Source organism: Sceloporus undulatus, chromosome 5 (assembly GCF_019175285.1).
Source record: "Sceloporus undulatus isolate JIND9_A2432 ecotype Alabama chromosome 5, SceUnd_v1.1, whole genome shotgun sequence".
Classification (NCBI taxonomy): Eukaryota; Metazoa; Chordata; class Lepidosauria; order Squamata; family Phrynosomatidae; genus Sceloporus; species Sceloporus undulatus.
The window spans coordinates 25305456-25329054 of record NC_056526.1 but is presented as its reverse complement, the minus strand read 5'-3'; the positions used below and the strand labels follow the sequence as shown (position 1 = coordinate 25329054).

At 40.1% G+C, this 23599-nt stretch overlaps 1 protein-coding gene across 2 annotated transcripts in view; it reads right to left on the bottom strand.

The window, feature by feature from the left end:
- Positions 1-23599, bottom strand: part of DENND2A (DENN domain containing 2A) — a 75008-nt gene that overhangs the window by 18680 nt on the left and 32729 nt on the right. The window contains exons 2-11 of one of the 2 annotated variants that reach the window (XM_042470763.1): positions 17578-17676; positions 13928-15133; positions 11901-12028; positions 9564-9685; positions 6770-6967; positions 5617-5713; positions 5107-5157; positions 2483-2670; positions 1248-1357; positions 535-604 (exon numbers count right to left, since the gene is read on the bottom strand). In XM_042470763.1, the coding sequence (XP_042326697.1) occupies positions 535-604; positions 1248-1357; positions 2483-2670; positions 5107-5157; positions 5617-5713; positions 6770-6967; positions 9564-9685; positions 11901-12028; positions 13928-15133; positions 17578-17645 (2238 nt within the window). In that variant the 5' untranslated portion in view covers positions 17646-17676. The remainder of the gene's footprint in view (positions 1-534; positions 605-1247; positions 1358-2482; positions 2671-5106; positions 5158-5616; positions 5714-6769; positions 6968-9563; positions 9686-11900; positions 12029-13927; positions 15134-17577; positions 17677-23599) is intronic. The other variant, XM_042470764.1, reaches the window with a different exon arrangement.

The following is a 23599-nucleotide window of genomic DNA, read 5'->3' as shown; positions in this document are numbered from 1 at the left end:
GAGTCAACATGGGTTGATTGCTGAAATAGGACACTGGGATACCAGGGTTCAAATTCCTACTTGGCCATAGAAACCCACTGGGAGACCTTGGACAAATCATACTCTCTCAGCCTCAGATAAAGGCAATGGCAAACTCCCTCTGAAGAAACTTGCCAGGAAAACTCCATGATAGGGTCAGGGTCACCCTAAATTGGAAATGACTTGAAGGCACACAACAATAAACAACAACAATTTGCTGTACAAAGGCATCTCAGTGGAACAGCCATAGACTCCTATATATAAGATACATAGTTAGGTATAAGGAAACCTCAGCAAACCACAACAATGAATGTATGGTTTGCTTTTTTTGCTTTAATAATAGGAAATATTAGTGACCAAATATGCACATTATAATGGACCTTGGGAATGTGTTTTAAAAAAGGAGTCTGAGTGGTCGAGGGCTAGAAATCTGTCTTCACAGAGCTGCATAGGTCCTTGGGACCACACATTTTTTCCATGTCTAATTTAGAAGGAAGAACAAAAAGAGACAGTTACCAGTAGTCTTCTGCAGTATCCAAACCTCCGGCTACCATCTTCACTAGTCAAGACAAAGGAGAAAGTCTCACTAAAAAAATGAAGGGGTGGGGGGAACAGATGAAAAACAGATTCTCCCATGACAAGGCTTTGTTTACAGATAGACAAGAATAATATTGGGGGAGGAGGAATTCCTGAAATTGTACTACTTCTGAATGCAGCTGTGGAAACTGAATATTTGACTGCGTCCTGAATTTAAAAGAAGAATCTCCCAGCTGTAATCTAAAATAATTAATTTTCCTAATCTTTCACTATTCTGTCACACATTAAATAAAAGGGCCTTCTTGTTAGCTGCATCTCAGGCATTCGTCTCCATGGGAGCTCTGTCTCACATCCTCAAGAACAATCACCCATAAATTGTTGAAAACCTTCCTTTTCAGGAAGATGTTTGAATAAGCAATTTATCTATATTTTTCACTGTTTTGATTTTGTTATTTCACTGTTTTTGTTGCTTTCATGTTTTTAATGTTAAGTGTTTATGCTGTCAACTAAAAGGATGTTTTAACTATTAAAAGTTTTAATATTTTTTTTAAAAAAATCCTTATTCCTAATGTTATTGGCTGCCATTATCCTGTAGGAGAAAAGCAGTGCTATAAATGATTTCAAACAAATATTTTGGAGAAGAGTTCATTGTTGGAAGACAGGGGGATGAAAAATACTAGCGTTTAACTTGCCTGGTAAATTGGCACACAGGGGTCCAGTCTTTTGCATCAGGGAAACAAAACTGAGGAATGGCTTTAAGCTGGTCTTCTGCCTCCCTCATGAATTTGAAAGAACGTTCAAGCTAGCAAAGAAAAGAGAAATGTGAGTGTTTCTGATTAGTTAAGTGGGAGTGAAATAGTTCCAAGTCTTCCGGCCCCATCCCCAATAAAAAGAGAGGTGATGACAGAGACTGAGCTTCTGCCTGGAAGATATTAAAGTAGCTGCTTGCCTACTCACCTGACCTTCACATATTTTTTCCTTGAACTAATATTCTTTTCCCCTCTAGCCAACACCAAATCTTATGAATTCTTCTGTCTAGCTGAATTCACTATGTATCAAGCTCTTTGCAAGTAAATTTTATACTATTGAACCAACAGGGTTTTATCATTTTTAGTGGTACTTTCAGTTGCAGGGTTTGATCATCTAAAAACACTGAAGCATACCAAATAAAGTATCTATTCAACTCAGGGGTGGAGAAAATACAGCCTGCAAGCCACATGCACCTCTGAACTCCACTTTTGCAGCCCCAAACTTCTCACCAGTCCCTTCAGTCCTTCTTATTTAAAAAAAAAAAGTGTAGTTTTGGGGCAATTTGTATGTCGTCACTTCAATTTGTTATTTTAGAGAAGAAATGGAGGGAAACTGAGGTATGTTAATATGCTGGGGGGGAGTGAGGCCAATGAGGGGTCTAGGGTATGGGATACTGGCCCCTCAACTCCTGCATGGTTGCCCATCTCAATTCAACCCAATGTTGTTTGCTCCAAGCAGGATCTCAGGAAGTGATCTTTCCCACCACATGTGACCTGAACATTTGTCCTCTAGGCATCCCACAAACCTGCCACCAACATTAGGTGGACAATCACACAGCTGAAGTCTTCTGCCAAACTGGGAAAAGCTAATTAAAGCAAGCATCAATGTGGTGCAGTCTGTGTGGTCGAAGCTGGACCCCAAGATGGCAGTGGGAAAGTATCCCCTGCATCTGCCACATCCATTGTAAATGGAGATGTCAGTGACTGGATCTGGGACTATCTGCTGCAAAATATGTGTTCTACCACAGAACTATAAACCTTTGTCAAAAAGTTTTACCCAGATTTCTGAAGCAAGCCCATTTTCCCACTTTCCTCTGAAAAAAAGGTTGCAGCTTTTCTGCCCATCCAGAAATTTAAGAATGCAGCAGCTTGTTGAGACACTCTCCAGCATGTCCTACCTTTAAAGGAAACTGCTGAGTGACTTCAGGGACATATGGAGCACAAGCCTGTTTCTTGTGCAATGACACCACCACAAAGTATTCAAACAGCTGCCTCTCTTGGTACTCAATCAGATCCCGCTCCAAAGTTTGATATCTGGGGGCTTGCTTCAGGCGAGACTTCACATGAACCAAGCGTTGGCTGTGAGCTATACAAAGACAGAGAAAGAGAGTCAATTTTATACTGTTGTTTTGCATACCATTCCAAAGTGGTTTTCAGCTCGTTCTCCCTCTTTCGAATGCATTTACCATAATCTAGCTGTTTTGACATTACCAGGGCAGACATGCTTCTACGTTATGCCACAATACTTGTAAAAGTTTCTTTTTTTTTTACAAGAGCTTTCAGAATTTAACCAGCTAACATGTCCACTAACTATGCTAACTGGTGCGTTCTGGAAACTCAGGTCCTAGCTCTGGTGATGAAAACATTGTACGGTTGGAAGAATTATCTAGTACAAGAGGAAGGAAAGCAGTGTGGGATGTGGTAGAAGGAGACATAAGCAAGTTTTTTTTAATGGTAAAGTTTTGAATAGATTCAAAAAAATTAATAGACAAGCAATTAGTATTTTTTCCAGTGTTGACAATAGTTAATGACAGAAGAAAAATACAATTTGTACATTTTATAGTTTGTAAATTATTATCATCCACACACTTCAAAAAGGAAATTCAGAAACCAAAATATTAAGGCAGAAATCTATTTCTTGCAAATAAAACTGCAAAAGCAGACTTACCAAAGAACAAGACCTATTTACTATAGTAGGACTCATTTGTTTACTTTTTGTTCTATTTGTTAGTTGTATTCATGTCTCCTCTCATTCTCCATTAAATTTATACTCCCTCTTTCCTGGCCTTGAGATGGCATACAGGGCTCCCCTTCTCCCCACATAATCCTGATAACAATAAACTTAATCAGGCTGAGAATGTATAATTGGCCCATGGTCAACCAAAGAATCATAGAGTTGGGAAAGATCAGAAGGGCCATCATGTCCAATCCCCTGCCATGCAGAAACATAATCAAAGCACCCCCAATAGATAGCCATCCAGCCGGTTTAAAAACCTCCAAAGAAGGAGACTCCACCACACTCCAAGGGAGTGCCTTCAACTGTTGAACAGTTCTTACTGTTAGGAAATTTCTCCTAATGTTGAGGTGGAATCTCTTTTCCTGTAGCTTGCATCCATTGTTCCAGGTCCTATTTCTGGAGCAGCAGAAAACAAGCTTGCTCCATCCTCAATATGACATCCCTTCAAATATTTAAACATAGCTATCACATCACTTCTTAACCTTCTCATCTCCAGGCTAAACATATCCAGCTCCCTAAGTCATTCCTCATAGGGCATGGTTTACAGACCCTTCACCATTTTGGTCACCCTCCTCTGGACAAGCTCAAGCTTCTCAACATCCTTTGGATGCATATGTGGTGGTGATGCCCCAAGGTAAAAGAATTCTGGAAGAACATTCATGCTAGAATTTGTGAGATTCTAAAAGTCAGTTATAAGATGTCTCCGGAAGTCTATCTTCTTAACATGACAGATAAAATAAGTAACGATTTAGCAAAGAAAAAATGGGAACAGATATTTTATATGTGCTCGATTGCAAGAATTAATTTAGCCAAGAAATGGAATGTTTCTGAAACACCAAAAATGGAAGAATGGTAGATGGATCTTTTAGAAGTTATTAAAATGGACAAATTAACATTATTAATGAACAAAAAAATCTTTGAAACAAGTAGAACAAGAATGGGGAGCATTAATAAACTACTGTAAGAACAATTAGATTGGCTTCTTATGGTATAAAATATTAAAAAAATCAGGAGGTCTCAAATAAAAATAAGAAAGCGAAGTATATTGAAGAAATAAAGGAAACTTCCTTTAAAAAGAAGCTTAAAAGCTTAAAAGGACAATCGGAAAAGAGAAACATAGGAAGTTCTCTAAAGGAGAAGAAAGAAAATGGAAAATTCTCAAATATTCCCAATTAAAAACAGTGATTATTTGATGTTATAATTAACTTTTGTGGAAAGCCTACAAATGTTTAAGTGTAAATCTTTATGTAAATGGAAATAAAATAAGCATCCTTTTTTGAATTGTGGTGCTCAGAACTGGGCATTCATGGCTCTGCAGCAATTTTACACTGGATCTTTTGAATCGCAGTCTAAATTACTACACCTCATAGGCATTTTGATTAAATATACACAGGATTGCATCACACATTTGACTATACAGACTGTAAGCCTGAGGTCAGGGAACTGTCTAATTAACAATTTGTTAGCTGCTTTCAGAGCCTTTTTGGCTGAAGAGCGGGGCATAAATACTCCAAATAAATAAATAAATAAACTGATTGAAAACACGTTCTCTGCTACATTTGGGTGCATCAGTTCATGTCAGAAAAAAAAAGGAGAAGGAAGAATTATTTGTGTTACAATATATGGATATCTATATAAGTACAAAAGAAGGTATCTTTGGTGGAGGAGGGGAGTGGGGCAAATAACTAAAATGAGTCGGGTGAAAATTCATCTCCAAACCTGCAACATTTAGGTCACGAATCAAATGCTTTCCATTTGGATTTGTTCACATCCTCCTTTTCTTACCTTTCAGCTTTTCTTCAGTGTCACTGTCTGATTCACTGTTCTCATCTGTTACTAGCAAGAAAGAGGGAGATAAAAAACAAAAAATATTAGTTTTTGAAAGATTATTGCCTCTTGGACAGCAGACAAGGCTTTTGGAACCCAGTTCAACAATTGGGGGGGGGGACGGGGGAGAGGGGCACAAGTCCAGGCCACATAACTCACCCTTTGACCCACTGATATTATTATGTACATGTCCCCTTCTCCTTCTTCTCTGTGCCACTAGGAAAGGGGTATGGACACTGCCACATATAGAGGAGGGAGGAACTATTTGGGGCAGCAACCCCTTGTCCTTTATAGCTGATCTAAATGTTATTAAGGGGTTTCTTCTTGCTATTTGATATTAGATAATACTCAGCAGGACTGAAATATTAAATGTGATTTGCAGCACACTTTTTAATGAAAACACACCCACAATTCAAATGCCCAAAGTTATTCTGTACCCACAGGTTTCCAGCAACGGTTCCTTTTTACCTCTTCCTGAGCTGCTCTCTGTGGACTGAGATAACCTCTTGACTCGTTTCTTCCCTCTCCGTGCCTCATAAACAGCATTGATTTTTAACACCAGCTGCTTAACACAAAACACAGAGAAAGTTAGAATCTTCTCCTTCCTATTAAACAAACAAACAAACAAACAAACTCCTAAATGGATTATTTAGCCCAATATACTGATTTCTCTGGTTTCCTTCCCTTCTCTATACATCACTTATTTTCCTAAGGCCTTTATCTTTCACTATTGATATCTTTTCTCTAGTTGAGACTCTTTCACAATATTGTCTTTGAGAAAAGTACCATACAGCCTAACATTTGTCTACGCACCTAAAACCAAAACCCAAAAACTTTACAATGAGTGGCACGATTTACCATATTCTCTAACCCCATAAAGAATTCAATGTTCAAGTTTTTTCACACTTATGATGACTCTAAGGCAAACGTATCATGGAGTTTTCTTGGCCAGATTTATTCAGAGGGTGTTTGTCAGTGCCTTCTGTGATGCTGAGACTGTGAGACTTGCCCAAAGTCATCTAACAGGTTTCTGTGGCAGCCTAAGTTGGTGACTCTGTGATCAATCAAGCAACTTTGTATAGCATAACAAACAGATATAAAGAAGTTAGAGATTTTAGTATGTCTTTATCTTTGTGTGTCATTACAATGCCCTGAAATTTGCTCTAAAGATTAGCATAGAAATATTTTAGTCAAACAGCCCTAAGCTTCATTCAATTATTCCTGTATAATTTTCAGTATTATCTATGGCTGCATCTGCAATGCAAAAATAATTCAGTTTGCTACCACTTTTAACTACCACAGCTCAATACTATGGAATTTTGGGAATTGTAATTTATTGTAGTCCCAGAGCAGAGAAGTCTACATGTCTCACAAAACTACAATTCCCAGAATTCCATAGTACTGAGTCATGGCAGTTAAAGTGGTGTCAAACTGGATTATTTCTGCAGTGCAGATGCAAATTATAGGACATTAATTAGCAGAAATTAAAATTCAGGGAACTGTTTGAGTATCTCATAGACAGAACCTTTAGGAGATTCTAAAAGTAGACATGGCCTTTTCAATGTCCTTGTCCTCATTCTCCATTAAACCCTCCTATTTCTCTTCCCCAAAATTCAGTTACCTTAGGAATTTTTTTTCTCCTCTTGCCATTTTGAGGATCACTCAAAGAAAAGAAAGTATCATCAGGGCTGCTGGGAGTGGAAGGGGGACTAATTTTGGAAGGAGAACATGTCCCATCCCGATTTGATTTCCGTATATCTAGTAACTTGAAACTCCGCCGCTCTGAGTTTTGCCGAAAAAAGATGGGCTTGGACAGCAGCTGGGGAGACATAACAGAAAAAGAGGAATATCAAAACTTAGTCTTGTGCTATCCTAATGAAAAGTAGTTTCTCTGGGTTACAGTTACTGCACATGAGGGAAGCAAGGAACACAGAAATCTAAATTATCTAGAAAATTAGTTAGAAGAAACTTAAGTTACAAGAATTCTTAGCAATTACCTCAGCCTTAATAAACTGAAGAATCTGTTTAAATTTTCACAGGACAGTATAACTAGGAGAGATTTTTTATTTTCCATATTCTGACAAAACGCGTAACATTTTCCAGGTTTTCTTTTGTCCCCCTCGCCGAAAGAACTTATGCTTTGCACACCCACATTTGGGAATTTTATAGAAAACAAAACAAGCTAACAAAACTTAATCAACCAAGCAGCCACAGACATTTCTACTAGAGAATGAACCACAGACATTTGTACTACAGAATGAAGGAGCTACTGTACCACATCAGACTAAAAAGCTATATTGTCCAGTAGTCTGTCAGCTGGCGGTTATTACTAGTGGCTTAAGAGACATGTTTAGACATCCCTGCAGTTACATATTTATGGACCTCTCCATTTCCTAACCCTGTTATTTTATGATTGCTTCTATCCAGTAGAACCACAGAATGGTCTGGCTATGGTTCACAGGTCTATTGGGGTATAGTGGTTCAAATTCTGGGTTTGGCTCTGCCAGAAAGTCTTACCCTGTAGCCTTGGGAAGACTGAAACAGGATGAGTGTATAAAGCATTCTGTATAGTGCAATTTTCATTTTTAAATCCCAAAATTCTGAAGAAAAAGTCATCCTCATCACACATTTTCTGCCTTTGGAGAATAACAAGGATTGTTTCCACTCCAACTAGTGGCATTTCCAGGCCAAAAGAAGACTGATCTAACTGGACTAATCCAGTGCATGAAAACACCCATCTAATAAGTTGTCAGATAGGATACAAATCCTCTGGGAAAAGATACGCCTCACTTCTGTACTCAGTATAGCACCTAACACAATTTATTGTCTAATAAATATGGCAGAGCAAAGTTTCCATTGGTTAATATCTCTTTCTTGACACCCATGTATCAAGGGTGCAAAGTGGAGCTGCAGTTACTGGTCATTCATGCAATTACTTTACAATGAACATCATTCTGTGAGCTGATTTTAACATTTTTAACAAATTTGAGATTGTTTGTCTTAGAGATGGTGTAAGCAGCTTTCTGGAAAGGGAGTGTATAAAGTTAAGTAAATAAAAATTCAAAAGATGGCATTACCATGGTGAGTAAAGCAAAAGAGTAGATCCAGCTGCAGCTGACCTGCTGCCTGAGGTGAAGAGCAAGATGATGCTCCCTCCTCATTGTACATTCAGAGGTTGAATGGACAGATATCTGAGTCTGACTTCAGCACTGGCAATGGATACTGTCCACTATATCTAAGGCAGCAGAGTGCCAGCGAAGTGAAATCGTCTAAGTGTTGGACTACAATTCTGGAAACTAGAGTTTGAATCCCTGTTTGGCTGTGAAACCCACTGGGTGAACTTGGGAAAGTCAAAAAGGAAGGCAAGGTAAAACTCCTCTGAAGAAATCTTACCAATTAAACCCGTGACTGGTTCAGCTTAGGGTTGCCATATGTTGGAAATGACTTGAAGGCACACAAAAACAACAAGGGAAGCAAGCTATTTTAGCAGCTTCTGGATAGGTTGTGTGGCATAGATAATTGTCCTTAAATGGAGAGGACTAGCTGTGGACCTCAGAAGGAAGAGAAAGAGGGCTGCTCCTATTCACCCCCAGCATCTGCTACCTGAAGCAATCACTTTACTTTGCGTAATGAGAGGACAGTCATGAATAATACTTGGATATAGGCATTAGCTGAAAATGAAACAAAATGGAAAATGTATATGGAGAGATATTGTAGCCAATGGCCTACATATGTTTCCCTGGTTTCCACTCCACTATATACATCTGGAGAAGTAGACGTAAGTCTATGAAAGCTCATGCTGCCAACTTCTTTATTTTAGTTAGTCTCAAAGGTGCTACAAGATCTCTCTACATACTGATTCTACATACTAACATGGCTATATCTTTGAATTCTACCAGAATGGAAAATTAAAAGCACAAACTCCGTACACATGTTACAAAATTACAGAACAAAATTTAGAGATCCTTCAATTGGATCCCAGAGCAAATCTATTCAAAAGGAACTACCGTAACTAACCAACAGGTATGAAGGTCCACTTCCCTGTAACCTTGCATTTCTAGCCACACACATAAAAAGTAGCTTGCTAAATATGGTCTTGCAGCGTTCTTCCAAGTTTTGGCTGTGAGCTGCCAGTAGCTGCCAGTGAAAATCCAGAGCAAGAAAGCATCATTCCTAACCCAGCAGGATTCGGCAGACTTAAGAGTTTATCCTTTAAAAATCACTGACTATGGTGGGCAGGAAATTAACTCCATCATAGAGTTAATCCAAGATGGGAGACCACATCAGAGAGTGAATCAGTCATTTTGTTCCCTGCAGGGCATTAGCTTTCCCACCACATTAAACTTCATAATATCGCCAAAACACATAACTCTGGGGCACTGAATGCTGAAGTCGCACTGGTTAGACCAGGATACCTTTGTGGGTGTGCCAGGGACAGAGGACGAAGGAGATGCTGGAAAGTTCAGAACACATTTTTTCCCCAAACAACGACTGTTTGTCTCAATATCCTCATATGGATTCTCTTTTGCTGGTGGATCTGGAATAGAAAGCATCATAAATTAACATACAGATGTGTTAATCTTTCAACATCCTACAATCTTAGGAACTGCTTTTGCTGAATCAGATCCTTTTCAAACCAAACAGTCTAGTATGCTCCACATGTGTTTAGACTACATCTGGGAATGATGGGAGTTTTGAAGTTCAACATTATTGGATGGCTGATCACATTTTTAACCTGAATGTCACCAGCTAGTGTTGTCATCCTGTATGGTTTCATAAAGAGAGAAGAAGAGGAAAATTGAACAGAAGGAAAAGGAGAAAAATTAAATACAGTGGTCCCTCTGTATTCACGGGGGATACGTTTTGTTCCGCCACCACCCCCACCCCGCCCCCCCCCACGAATCCGAAATTTTGCAAATGTTCAAGTCCCATTGTCCCCAGTTGCGCCATTGGACAATGGGACTTGACTATTTGTGAAATTCCCTCTCTCCCTCTCTTCTTTCTTTCCTTCCTTTCCACCCCCCTCCCTCCCTTACTGGTACTGTATCTTCCCCCCGGCATGGGGGGCTTTAATCGGAGTCTGGGCCTCCAGGGCTTGTAATCGACCCTGGCAGCCATCAGGACTCTCTTTCCCAGCAGCGCTCAGGGCCAAGTGTGTGCACACCTTGCCCCCTCTGCCGCAGCCAATGGACACACAAAATGTCAATTGGCTGTGGCAGAGGGGGCGAGACATGCGCATGCAGGCCCTGAGTGCTGCTGGGAATGAGAGTCCGGATGGCTACCAGGGCCAATTACAAGCCCCTGCAGGCCGGGCTCTGATTAAAGTCCCCAGCACCAGGGGGAAGATGCCGGTAAAGGAGGGAGGGTCTTGGCCTTGCAAATGACAGAAACCGTGAGTGCCAAGGCCACAAATCCGGAGGGATCACTGTATTCAAAACAGAGTTAAAATGTGATATTGAAGTAAGCAGGGGGACTGTTGAAGGTATGTGTCATGTCTGGAAGTGCTGGGGACTCATGCTTTAATATACTATGGACACAAATCCACAAATAGTCAAGTGAACTGATTTTCTCACCTAAGTGATGTTGTATCATGACCTATAACTTTAATATAAACAACTAACTCAGCATCCACTATCTTCTAAGCAAGGATAGGCTGCCTAAGATCTGGGGAATCATTTCCAGATCAGTCTGTAATTAGGGAATAACATAAACATACAAGTTAATGTTTCTTTTGAATATACAGTGGTGCCTCGGGATACGAAATGATCGGGTTACGAAATTTCCGGGATACGAAAAAGTTGGATTGGCAAAAACTGTTTCGGGTTACGAAATATTTTTCGGGTTACGAAATTCATTTCGGCGCGAAATTCAAATGCTGCAAAGTGCAGCTATAGGCTTTCCAGTGCTAACGGAAAAGTGTTTCGGGTTACGAAATTTTCGGGTTACGAAAGGAATGGCGGAACGAATTAATTTCGTAACCCGAGGCACCACTGTACATATACATGCAGTCTTAAAATTGCTAGCATGCCTTCTCCTTAACTCCTACTAGCATCTGTTGGACTCATTTTTTCTACTGCTGGCTCCAGCCCTTCGCAAGTGTTCTAATCCTGTAATGAAGGGGCACAGTAGATTCAGGACAAGCGATGGTGGTATATCTCCTCCTCCTGCTCCCATCCCCATGAAGGCACTGAATTGATTAGAAGTCTTCTAGAAGCAGGAATCATCTTGAAAACAAGATTTGCACTCTCTGTGTATCTTGTTTTAAAGACAAATTCCAGCTTTTTGCAGACAGCATGAGGAAACTCAAAACTGGGGGCAGGGGCATGTGACCTATCCTATTGTACATCATCATCATCATCATCATCATCATCATCATCATATATTCCTACCACCAAGGTGATTTTGAGCATGAAGATCCTCCACACATTTACCAAAAGAATGCATGCACACTCATATGCTCAACTCCTTCTAATAAAGGGATGAGCTATTTGTGATCCTACTGATGTTAGACTCCCAGGCCCTCAGTGATCATCTTCAATGGCCAAGGATGATGAAGGTTGGAGTCCAGCAACACCAAGAAGGCCACAGGTTGTCCATCCCATTCTAGCTGAATGCTGCATTAATTCATGGCTGCCTCAGAATGGGTTAACATAAAATTATAAAATCACAGGATCAAACAGAGATGTATGCCCACACTAAATTGTCACTGCTCACAGTTAGTGTATATCTGCCTTTAGCTCTCAAACACCTACCTAGAATATCTTCATAGACATTTTCCTCTGATAAAGTGCGTGTTAAAGCCAATTTTGTCTGAGCATACCAGTCCACCCGGCCATTCTCAGAAGAGGATTGCAACAAGTCCTCAAACTCATATGACTTCCTGTGGTATTTGAGGAAAAGAGGGAGGGAGAAAAACAGTTGGATGAAAGACAAGATGACATTGTTAGAAACTGACATTAACCAAACAGGTAAATACAACTTGACGTGTTCATCTTATGTTGAACAATCATTACAAAGTGTGTGTTGTTTTTCCTTAGATCAATTCCCTCCTACCAAATGTTGTGGATTACAGCTCCCATGAGCACCAGCAGCATTACCATTGCTCTAACATGGGTTATAAATCCAAAACATACAATGTGCCCCAAGATCAAGAGGGGTCTTCCTTTTTACAAATCCTAATCTATCCTTCCCCATGCCTTTCACTCCTCCAGCTCCATAATGTATAGCCTTCTCAAAGTCCTCTGCTCCCACAAATGTGTGTGTGTGTGTGTGTGTGTGCGCGCGCCTTCAAATTACCAGCTGACTTATGGCAACTCTGTGAATTTCATAGGGCTTTCTTAGGTAAGAAATATTCAGGGGTGGTTTTGTCAATTCCTTTCTCTGAAATATAGCCTACAGCACCTGGTATTCATTCGTGGTTTCCCATTCAAGTACTAACCAAGGTTGGCCCTGCTTAGCTTCCTGGATAAGATAAGATCTTGTGACTTTAGGGTATTTTTGGTCTTCCCTCAACTGGCTCTCAACCTTTCCTCTTGCTCCCCTTTAAGATTACTTCCCAGTATGCTTGTATGATGCCACCTCTCTTGGTTCTTTCAAATCTATTTTTTCTATGAAACTTAGAACTCATACCCTCTAAACTTACATGTTACTGAAATAAAACCAGATTCTTCTTCTCACTGCTCTGCTGTCTTTTTCCTCACAACACACAAATTAGTGACAATTTTTCATTGAAAGTCCCTTGGAGAACAGAACTGTCCTTTTAAATTTCTCTAAAGTGCCATGGGCTTTGTGATGAACAAACCAACAACATCATGAACACACTCGATCTCATCTGGTTTCAGAAATCAAGCAGGGCTGGTCCTGGTTAGTCCTGGATAGAATAGGATAGGAAACCACTAAGAAATATTGGGATTCCCATCCTAGGGCTAAGAAAGTTTAAAGGTTAAATAACCTATATTGCTTAATGCCTCCATTGAAGTACACAGAAATACTATCTGGAAAAGCTCACAGTAGAGCTCAGGTCTGACAACTCAAAAGCCATGGAGTCAAGTGGCCCAACATACTCAAGCCCAGAGGCTAGATGGTCATCTGCTGGGGGTGCTTTGATTGTGTATTCCTGCATGATAGGGAGATGGATTGGACAGCCCTTGAGTACTCTTCCAACTCTATGACTCTATAAGTCTTCAACCCCTCATAGATCAAATAACAGGTTCTACATTATATGATGGCTATGATGGCCCCGTGTTATGAATAGTCCCTGCCTTGGCAGAATAAGGGAAGAATGTTTAACATCTTCTTGATCAAAGGCTTCAAAACCTCCTGCTCTTCTCCACCCATCAGGTTCAGGATTCATGTTTTCAAAGTATACAGGGATTTGAAACACGATATGTGTGTGGGAAGGGGAGAGGATCTAGAGGGAGGATTAACACAATCCTTTCCAGTCCCTCACCTTTGCTGTCAAACACATTGTTCCAATGATACTTTGCAATGGGGAGGAAACAGCCAGGCTTTTGTTTCATGAGACTACAACACAACATATATCTAGATTTGGTATATACACCAAGGCATACATAGTTTGAAGTAGAACCAAAACTAGAACCCAGCCCTTTGTATGGGGCCAAAAACCAACCAAACCAAACCACTGATTTGAGTTACTATCCAATTGTAAGATGTCATAAGGGGCATACAGACCCCAAGGATCTGAAGTAACCACCACAGACTGACAAGCCAGGAAAGGCCTTATAAAACCATTAAAAAAACCATAGAGGTATACAGGTACCTGTGATCTGCACTAGTCTTATGCTTTCCATTTCTCAGTCTTCTGCTGACGGCGGAAGGGGGTGGTGAAGAGGGGAGAGGAGGGGGTGGAATAGAGGGGAGAGGGGGCAGGTTCCTCTTATTTCTAGGTGGTGGGACCCATCCTTCCTCGCCCTCATGTTTGAAAGTCCTCCGAGGTTTGGGGAGTGGATTGATAAAGGGTTTCTTTTCAGGCAACCCTGGCTCTGTATAGACATTTTCCTCATTGCTGGCTTTGCACTTCAAATGAGATGCTTTTACCTCTTCCAGAGTCCCAAAAATTGGCTCAGGGGCTTCACAGTCCAAGCCAAGGAGCCGCTTACCAAGGTCTGGCCAGTTCGCACTCTCCTGGCCTTCAGAGGGGTTTTGATCATCATCTGTTTTCTCTTGCAGACAATGTGGAGAGTAATAAGTACCTGGCAATTGTGGCTGTAGTTCAGCTGAGCCTCCCTTCAAGGCCTGCTCCAGCTTTTTCACCTGACTCAGGACAGATAAGTTCTCTTTTTGGATATCCTTCTTACCGTTCTTCAACTCAATACTCCTCCCAGTATTAGAATTGAGCTCCTCCTCACTTAACTTCCCATCTGTCTTTCCCTCTGTATGCTGTCCAATGTTTTTTAGACTCTTAAGTCTTCTTTCATTCTCCTTGCTTGCCCTCTTACATTCCAGATGCCTGTTTATAAGCCTTTTGGTGCCCTCTTCCCTTGTTGCTGCAGTCTCCCTGGTCATCTTCTCTACAACACCCAAAAATGAGCAGAGGTCCTCTTTAACTCCTTGGTCTTCCTCCTTCCAAGCAGATATGGGAGACAAAACTTCCTTCTTCCCTTCCCACTCTGAGATCTTCTCCTTGATACTCAAAGGCTTATTTTTTAAGCTGACTTTTCCAATAGCCCTTAGGTTCTGAGTGTCTCCCACGTGCTTTGTGATAATCCTGCCACTTTCCCGGATACTGAGATTTACAGATGGGTCACTAATGATCATCTTGGGACTAAGCATGTTCTGCTGAAAGCAGTCCAGTTTTGCTTCCCACATCAAGTTCTCCAGTGCTTTCAATGTGCTCTTTACCACAGCAGATGTCTCTTCTTTAGCCACTAGCTTGATAGCAACTCTGTCCAAGCACTTCCCTTTTGAAGGGCCACACTGGAACGTTGTCCTTGTAGCTCTATTATTTAGACTTTCAGACTGGACCCTATGCAATAGTAATGCAAATGATTAAACAGAATCTTTAAAAGGCAGAAGAACTTTACAGTTGCATTATTTTATGCTTATTCTTTATGTATTACAATAATTGTAGGCCACCCTATACCCAAAGATCTCAGGACAAGGTATAGGCAATAAAATAACAACAGACTATTTAAAAAGCTTAGAACAATATAAAACGAAAGTTTAAAACTATTTTAAACAACATCATATTAGAACTTAAATCCAAAACCATATCAGACTATGGCTGTTGGATCCTAAAATCTTTATCAGAAGCCAAATTTTAATTAAGAGCTAACATGAACACCAATCAGGCTTTCAAGGGGAAGGTACGGTCAGCAGCACAGAACAGAATGGCCTGTTCCAAGTCTCCAATAGTGCATTGTTCTATAGTGGTAAATGAGTCCATAAGTCAGAAACTACTTGAAAGCACACAATAACAACAAAAATGGGAAGTTATATGTTAATCATTGGTCATGGTTTCCCTTAAAATTCTGTTAAACAATTAAGTGAGATGTTGAAACAAAATCTCCCATAGACCAACAGTGTGACTCTGTATAAAATGAATCCATAAATTTAAGTCAGGGAAATAACTTCCACAGGTGTGTGCATTTGTTTCTTTTGCCCCACTGCTGCCTCTTTTTAAACAAGTTTGTTTGGCTTTTAACTCTTTCCAAAATCCTGTGGACAGAAGAGACAGAATGCATACATACACAGAATGCAATAATTCATCTCCATGTCCCTTGACTGTTAAAATACTGTACAGTCATTGCCTATATCGATTTCTGTTCTAAGCAAGTGTTCTTTTTAGCATCAAAGCCTTAGGACTCATCCAAACTATTAATTTATGCCTCAGCACTGAATATTCCTTCTTATCACTTCCCTATCCAATGCGCTCTCTCTCTTCTTAAGAATGTCTATAAAAATCCAGCACATTTCAGTTAATTTGTGGATGGTCTGCTTGCAAGATGGGCTGTGGTATTAGATGTGGGTGCATTCAACTCCCTTGTACCCATTCCCATTTTGCCTCTAGATGTGCTGCAAAAAACAGGAGACTCCTCCTGTTTTTTACCCAGTACCTCCTTACAATTTAAAAAAGAAACTTCTAGAAGATTAGTATTAATGCTATTAGCTGTGACAGTTTCATTGTATTTTCTTCCTTCATTCAAGATCATATCTCCTCTTCTACACACGTATGTGTACAGTACTTTGTGTGAAATGAGAAAGGTGAAAGAGAGAATACGTGTGTGTGTGTGTATGTGTAATTTCATAACAATAGCAGTAGCTTATATAGTGCTAAGTCTAGGTTTTTAAAAGTCAACATATCAGCTATGTTTGAGAACTAGTTTTCCCTGAGATGTTGGGCGAGAAAGAAAAATGAAGAAGGGGCATGTGGCAGGCTGCAAAGACACTGGTTGGGAAAGCCTAGGGACCTAGAAGGGATGAGGAGAATACCAAAGCTCTGAAATAAAATGTGGAAAGTGCAGACTATATTTGCTCTTCAACTGTGATGACTCCTCTGCCCTTCCAACAACTTTGTTGAGATATGGATGGAGTGCCCCATCCCAGCTGATCCACTTCTTTTCAGAGGAATGGCTAAAGGTTGCAGCACTTACTAATTCTCTTTACGGCACACAGGGGCTATACAGACTGCCCCAAAGGGTGGTCTGCAGCCGCCCCTTTCCTGGCCAGATCAGGGCCACGGCAACCTCACACCATGGCCCAATCTGGCCTCTGGAGAGGGCAAAAAGGAGCCACAAAAAGCAGCTCCTTTTTGCACCCTCCAAGGGGCATCATAGCTGCAGCAGTGTGGCGTTATGATACCCGGAGGGGCATCATGATGGCACGCACAGTGTAGACCTGTGCGTGCCAAAATGGCACCCTGGGGCCGAGGCTAGGGTGTTCAGCTTTCACCCTAGCTCTGCCCACAGGTCATCACAAAGTGCTGGTCTGTCAAGCCTCACAGTCCCCAGGTTACTCCCTAGTGCCAACATTCTCTCCAATACATTCTCAAATAGAGGCCAAAAGCCAAGTTTTGGGTGAAGCTTGCAATGTTAACACACACACACAGAGCTGTCCTCCAAACAACGCCCGCAACAAGAAATGAACCAGAACAACAACAGATGCACACATGGGTCTGGCATTCAAAATCTACAAAGACAGCTAAGGAGTAAAAAAGTTACAGAAACTGTCAGGAACTACTGAAAAATACACCAGGAAAAAAACCCTCGGAAATAAATGTGGCCAGAACACTTCTAGCCAGCCTAGATGAGCTCTCACTTTCCATTCAGATAACCAGGGAAGTTAGGAGAAACTTAACTTCATTTTTGAAGCACAGTTAGAAACTGGCAAGGCTTTGTTCTTCCCAACTCCACCCCTAATGCTGCTCAAAAAGCACAAACAAAATAAGAAAATAAAATTTAAAACACTCACCTCTCAGTTGTTTTGCAAACACTGGTTTTACACTTGATGCTCACATCGGTGATGGCGCTCGAGGTCATCGTGTCAGCACCTGATATGGCTGCACTCCACCTGACAGGAAGATCAGCAAAGCACATGTGATATAACTGATGTCACTGTGAGTTCATCTCATTTCTCATACTGACAACCAATTCCTTGGTCCAGAATACATTCTCTTCTGTTCTACATCAAAAACTACAGAATATCCACACAGTAGGTCTAAAAGTCCTGAATTCTGCCCACTTCAGACTAAGATGGAGTCCAGTTGGCTGAGATATTCTGGGAGGAATTGTTCAAAAAAGTAACTTTTACAAGCTCTGATCCAGTCTGTTACAGTATTCTGAAGTCTGCAGCTAAATGATTTAAACTGTGTCTTCAAAACATAGCCCTCTTTCCTCTTGTATTCCAGCACTTCATTGATAAAAATGACACTTACACTACCCCTACACACATACCAAAGAATTACTGTACTCTTTTTTTTACACATCACTGAAAGATTTTCTTAGCCTTTTGTGCTCCTTTAGTGAATACTTTATCCTTCTTTCATTTAAAATAGTAGTTCTCAAATTTTAGTAGTTTAGTAGTAGTTCTGCAGATGTTCTGGGCTTCAGCTTCAGGAAGCCCCTGCCAGCATGTCCAACCATAAAGTTGTTGTTGTTTGTTGCTATTGTTGTTGTTGTTGTTGTTTATATAGCGCTAAGTTTTGCATGGCGCTTTACAGAGTTATCAAAGTTTTTAGCTTTACAGAGTTATGTACAAAATTTTGAGGGATTTGGTCCAAAATATCTGGAAAACCAAAGATTAAGAACCACTGCTTTTAATGCTAAGAAAGCATTTGCTCTTGGCCTTAAATATATGCAGAGGTGAAGGGAACAAACATTAAAATTGCCTGTCATCAAAAACTGAAAATGACACTCATTAGCACAGAGAAATGGTCAACTATGGTGTCTTCATGTAAAATGTTCTTTTTAATTTTCATCTGTTAGAAAGATCTTTAAATCACATTTCATCCTTGCCAGCATAAGGATGATTTACAATAAATATGTCAACATATACACACAAAACCAGAATACAATGTACAATAAAATACAAACAAACAGAGAAAAACAATCAACAGACTAACTTTTTAAAATGTCAGGAAGATAAAAACATTTTGACCTGGAGCTGAAAACACATCAATATTAAAAATTCCTCTAAATGGAGAGTGTTCTACAACTGGAGCTGTCTAATTCATTTTGAAATGAAGTAGTGAAGACACAAGGAGAAAAGAAAAACCACCAGATCAGGTACCCAGATATACAGAGAGGTATACCTGCAATATTTAAAGAGGTATACTTGCAGTATTTAAGTCTTAAGTTATGTGAGCCTTTAATGCAAGCACAGAACCCTAAATCAATTCAGTTTCACACAAAATGCCAGCACAGTTTCTTCAGGACTGGTATAATGTGATTCCTTTTAGTTGTTGCAGCTCAAATTTTGACATTCTGCACTAGCTGAAACTTCTAGATCAACTCCCAAGGGCAGCAAAATATATAGTACATTACAGTAGTCCCAACAGAAAGGTTGCTTGAGCATGGGTCATTACAGTCAGGCTAATGATAAAAGGCCAGCTGAGTTTCAAGTGACAAAGTTGGATAGAGACCTACCCATAGTATCTCTATCTCATTGAGATTCATACTTGATTTACTGGCTCCTATCCAGTCCTATTTTTATCTTGTCTAGACCTGCATGGCTTCACCTGTCTCTGATCACAGAGCAATTACATATTTCTGACATCTCACTAACCCCCATGTCCTCACCGTATGGTTTCATACCAATGTTAGAAAGCATGGATGGTGTAACATGGAGTCTTGTTCAAAAGCTTTAGACTGGTGCAGAAGCCATCCAATGCTGTATCTTCTGACACTGATCCTGAAGATAGGAGTGGGCCAACCATATCACTGTGCCTCCAATGCAGAATAGGTCTAACAAGATTTCACAGTCAGAAGAATCAAAAGATGATGATGAAAAATCAAAGAGCATGAACAATAGGAAAGAACCCTATTTCTCTCCTGAGAAAGATAATCTATTAAGGAAGCCAACATCATTTCATGGAATTAAACTTGGTTAATTCATTTCATTCCAAATACTTGGAACTGAATTGCCACCACCTTCTCCAAGTTCTTCCCCCAAATGGGGATATTAGCAAGAAGGCAATAATTGTTTAAATTTCACTGGTCCAGTAAGACCAGAGGCCTGGATAACCACTCCCTTCAAGATAGTTATGACTATTCTTTCTTGTAAAGAAGCATTCTACTCTCCCTCTGCTAGAAGTTAAATCACAGAGCTTGGAAACATTATTTTTTGGGTTCCAGTTCTCATGGCCACGCTGCCTGGAAGATGCCGAAAGTTGTAGTTCAAAAGTAACTTTTCCAAGCTGTAGTTAAGAGTCAAGATGATAAGTGTCAAAAGGTTCAGGGAGCTGGCATCATATCTCCAAATATATTGTTCACATGATCAGCCTATATCAGCCCATCAGATCAGACAGACAAAGTGCTCTGGATATCTTCACAGGCACTGCATCCAAAATAGCACTAAATTCCACCTCCCCAGGACAGCCACATAATAGGAAAGAGTTATACAAAACTAAGATTATCACAAATAAATTGGGTAGCTGGGCATAAAATAAATTATTTTGTTTCTTACACTCATGTCTTTCCACCTGTCTTTGAAGGAACTAAATGTGGCTTACTTCATTCTCTTCTCACCCATTTTATCCTCACAACAACATTTGATAAGATAGGATAACAGACACTGATTAATAAGGTCCTCCAGCGAGCTTCACAGCTGAGAAAGTATTTGATCTAGTCCAGCCCTCTAACCACTATATTATATGGATTCAGGGATTACAACAAGAAGAAATCAACCCAAACTTCATTTACATACATAGCTTTTTAAAATGCTACATGCTTTAAAAAGCACTGTTGTTCACTACTATTTACAGTGGACTTTACAAAGGTTAGGCGCAATTGTTAGGCACCCAAAACACAAACAAGGGAGCCACAGAAATGAATTATTTACTCTAAGGGGGATATAAAACTTCCCTAACATGCTTCCAAAATGTAGTGTTTTGATGGTCCAGTGACATTCATGCAAGAAAAGTGGTACGTACAGGCGAGATTTGGTAACTACATGTCACCCAGTAGGAAAATGACTTGCATTCAGAATCTGCACAACAGATTGATCATGCAGAAAGATCCCTGATGAGCCAAACTCATTCCCAGGACAACAGAACACAATCCACACTGTTAAGGCCAACAATAAATATTGTCTCTGAAAGGGTCTTCTCATGAAGGGTCAGTTTGGGTCATCCTTCCAGATCAATTTCTGCCACTTTGTTTGGTTGCAGCGGGGAGTGTTTCTGTTTCACATCGAGGGAAATGGGGTGTATTTCACTTTGAAAAGCAAATCTCTGCCTTTTTAGAAGCTTTTTCTCTCTCTCCTACCCTGTTTTTTCAATATTTTTCAAGAAGGCATTATATAAAACCAGCAGTACAAAAAAAAAAAAGAGTAGTTTTTTTATGACCAGCAAAATTTCATTGTCTTTTACACAATACAGTACTTTTCAAAAGGGTTTTTTTTTGGGGGGGGTACCTAGAAGTCTCTGGAGTCCATTCACTAGGCAGATCTGTTACAGATAAACATGCCACAGATAGAACTTGGCAGGAAAAAACCCAGTCCAGTTAATACTGCATCTCCTCCAAATTTTGTGCATACAAAAGGAATCGACTCATTTTCAAGAGTCCAAGTATTGAGAGGGAAGGAAAAGGAATGAAGCTGCATTTATTTCTGGGCTCCTTTCCCTGTGATATCATTCATGCTAGTAATATTTTCAACATAGAAACTCAACATCAGGTCAGCCTAACAGTAATAATACTTAATGCTTGAATAGCATGTTTTGCTATTTTGCTTTATTTGCTATTCTAAGTGCAACTTCACATGCTTCCCTGAAATATCCTATCTATAACAATCTTGAAAAATAAGTCACTATTATTTTCCCTTGCATTGTAAATGGAAGGAGGGGGGAAAGATCAGGTTGATTGATAGTGTCTTGCTTAACATTCTGTGCACAGCAAAGGCGAGGCATAAACCAGGGGCTTTCTGATTCCCTACTCCATCTCCTAGCATCTATGCTAAACCAGCTCTCTCAAGGCAAAAAAGATTCAAACAGATTATATTACTCTCACATATTTAAGGCATAAAATTTACCAGGAATTTCCCCAGTATAAACTGCACTGAAAGGAATGCAAACTGTGAAAATAATGTAAAGACACCAGCACCTTGTGTATGATAAAACTCACTCAGCACTTGGCAAACAACAAATCACCAAGCTAAAAAACAGAGCTCAGACAACAGATTTAAGTTGGCAAGTCCATGCGAATGAAGACAGAAAAGAGGTCAGCTGAGGCATTATTTCCTATTCAGTTGATGCTGTAATCCTGGCAGGTTGTCAACTGGACAAAAGAAATTCACAGGGTTATCTCATTCACATAAAGAGATACTCCAACAGTAAAGGATAGAACTACAGCAATCTTTCAGCCTAGCACCCTCCAAATTTGGACTAAATGTAAGACTACATTCACTTTTCCACCACCAGTATCTGAGCATGTATGAATATGAATGAAATAATCCTGTGGAGACCAGATCTAGTGTGTGGTATTTGTGTGCATGATGAGATCTCTGACAGCAGAAGGTTTCCTATGATTGTTTAGAAATTCACAAGAAAAGTATGGGAAAGTATTTCCTACTGATTAAAGTACATTCTAGCATAACTGGGAAAGGTGTATAATCCATATTCCTACCAAAGGAAATTACGCTGGCCCATCTCTTTTAAGCTTCCAGTGGGCAGTGCTATTCTGCATGGTATTCAATGTCTGAAACTGCTGTTTTAACTGTTTCAAAATTAGATTCCAGAAATGTTTTAGACTGCCTTTATGAGTTTTTAAAAATATTTTAATGTGTTTTTAAATGTTTTAAGCTTTGTTTTAATTGCTTTTTATTTGTTCATTACCTCGGGAGCCCTTGTGTGCTGGGAGGAGATAGAGAAATACTTAAAATATTAAATATTTCCCATTCTTACAATGGTGTGTGTGTTTGCTCTCTTTCTACTTCCTCCCACCTTCCCCAGGATCACTGTCTTTTCTAATGAGTCATGCCTTCTCATTATGTGGCCTAAGTATGACAGCCTCAATTTAGTCATCTTGGCTTCTAGGGAGAGTTCTGGTTTGATCTGTTCTAGGATCCACTTGTTTGTCTTTTTAGCTATCCATAGCATCTTCAGCACTCTTCTCCAGCACATCTCAAATGAGTTCATTTTCTTCCTATCTGCTTCCTTCACTGTCCAGCTCTCACAGCCGTATGTGGTAACGGAATACAATAGCTTGAATGATTCTGACTTTAGTGTTCATCTGTATCTCTTTACACTTTAGGATTTTTGAAAGCAACCATGACCCAATAACAAATTCTCCAAAGATCAAGCTGCTCCCGCACCCTCTCACAGGCCCACAAGGCTCCAGATTCCCAGGGTCACATGGCCAAGAGCTTCCTCTTGCCAGGCAGAGCCAGACCCTGCCATGACCTTTCTCTTCCACACATTAGTTCCTGCCTGTTTCTGTGCTTCCGAAGAGCGTTTGTTTACTGTCCTATCATTGGCATGCAGGAAGTGGCCTTGAAATGAGCTGTAATCATCTTTCACCAGCAGCCACTCTCTGGCTTCTTTTCTAATTTCAGTTCCCCTTTCCTTCCTTCCTACCTAACCTCCCCTCCCCTCTGGATGAATCACTTTAAAAAAAGAAGAAGTCCTGTGCTTCTGGATGAGACGTATATTGTGAAATTGCCCTGCTTTATTTATGAAATCTTATGGTGAGTTCTAAAGATGTTGTAATCCATCTGTTATTCATCCATGTTCGCTTTCTTTCTTTCTTTCTTTCTTTCTCTCTCTCTCTTATCTTGCCTT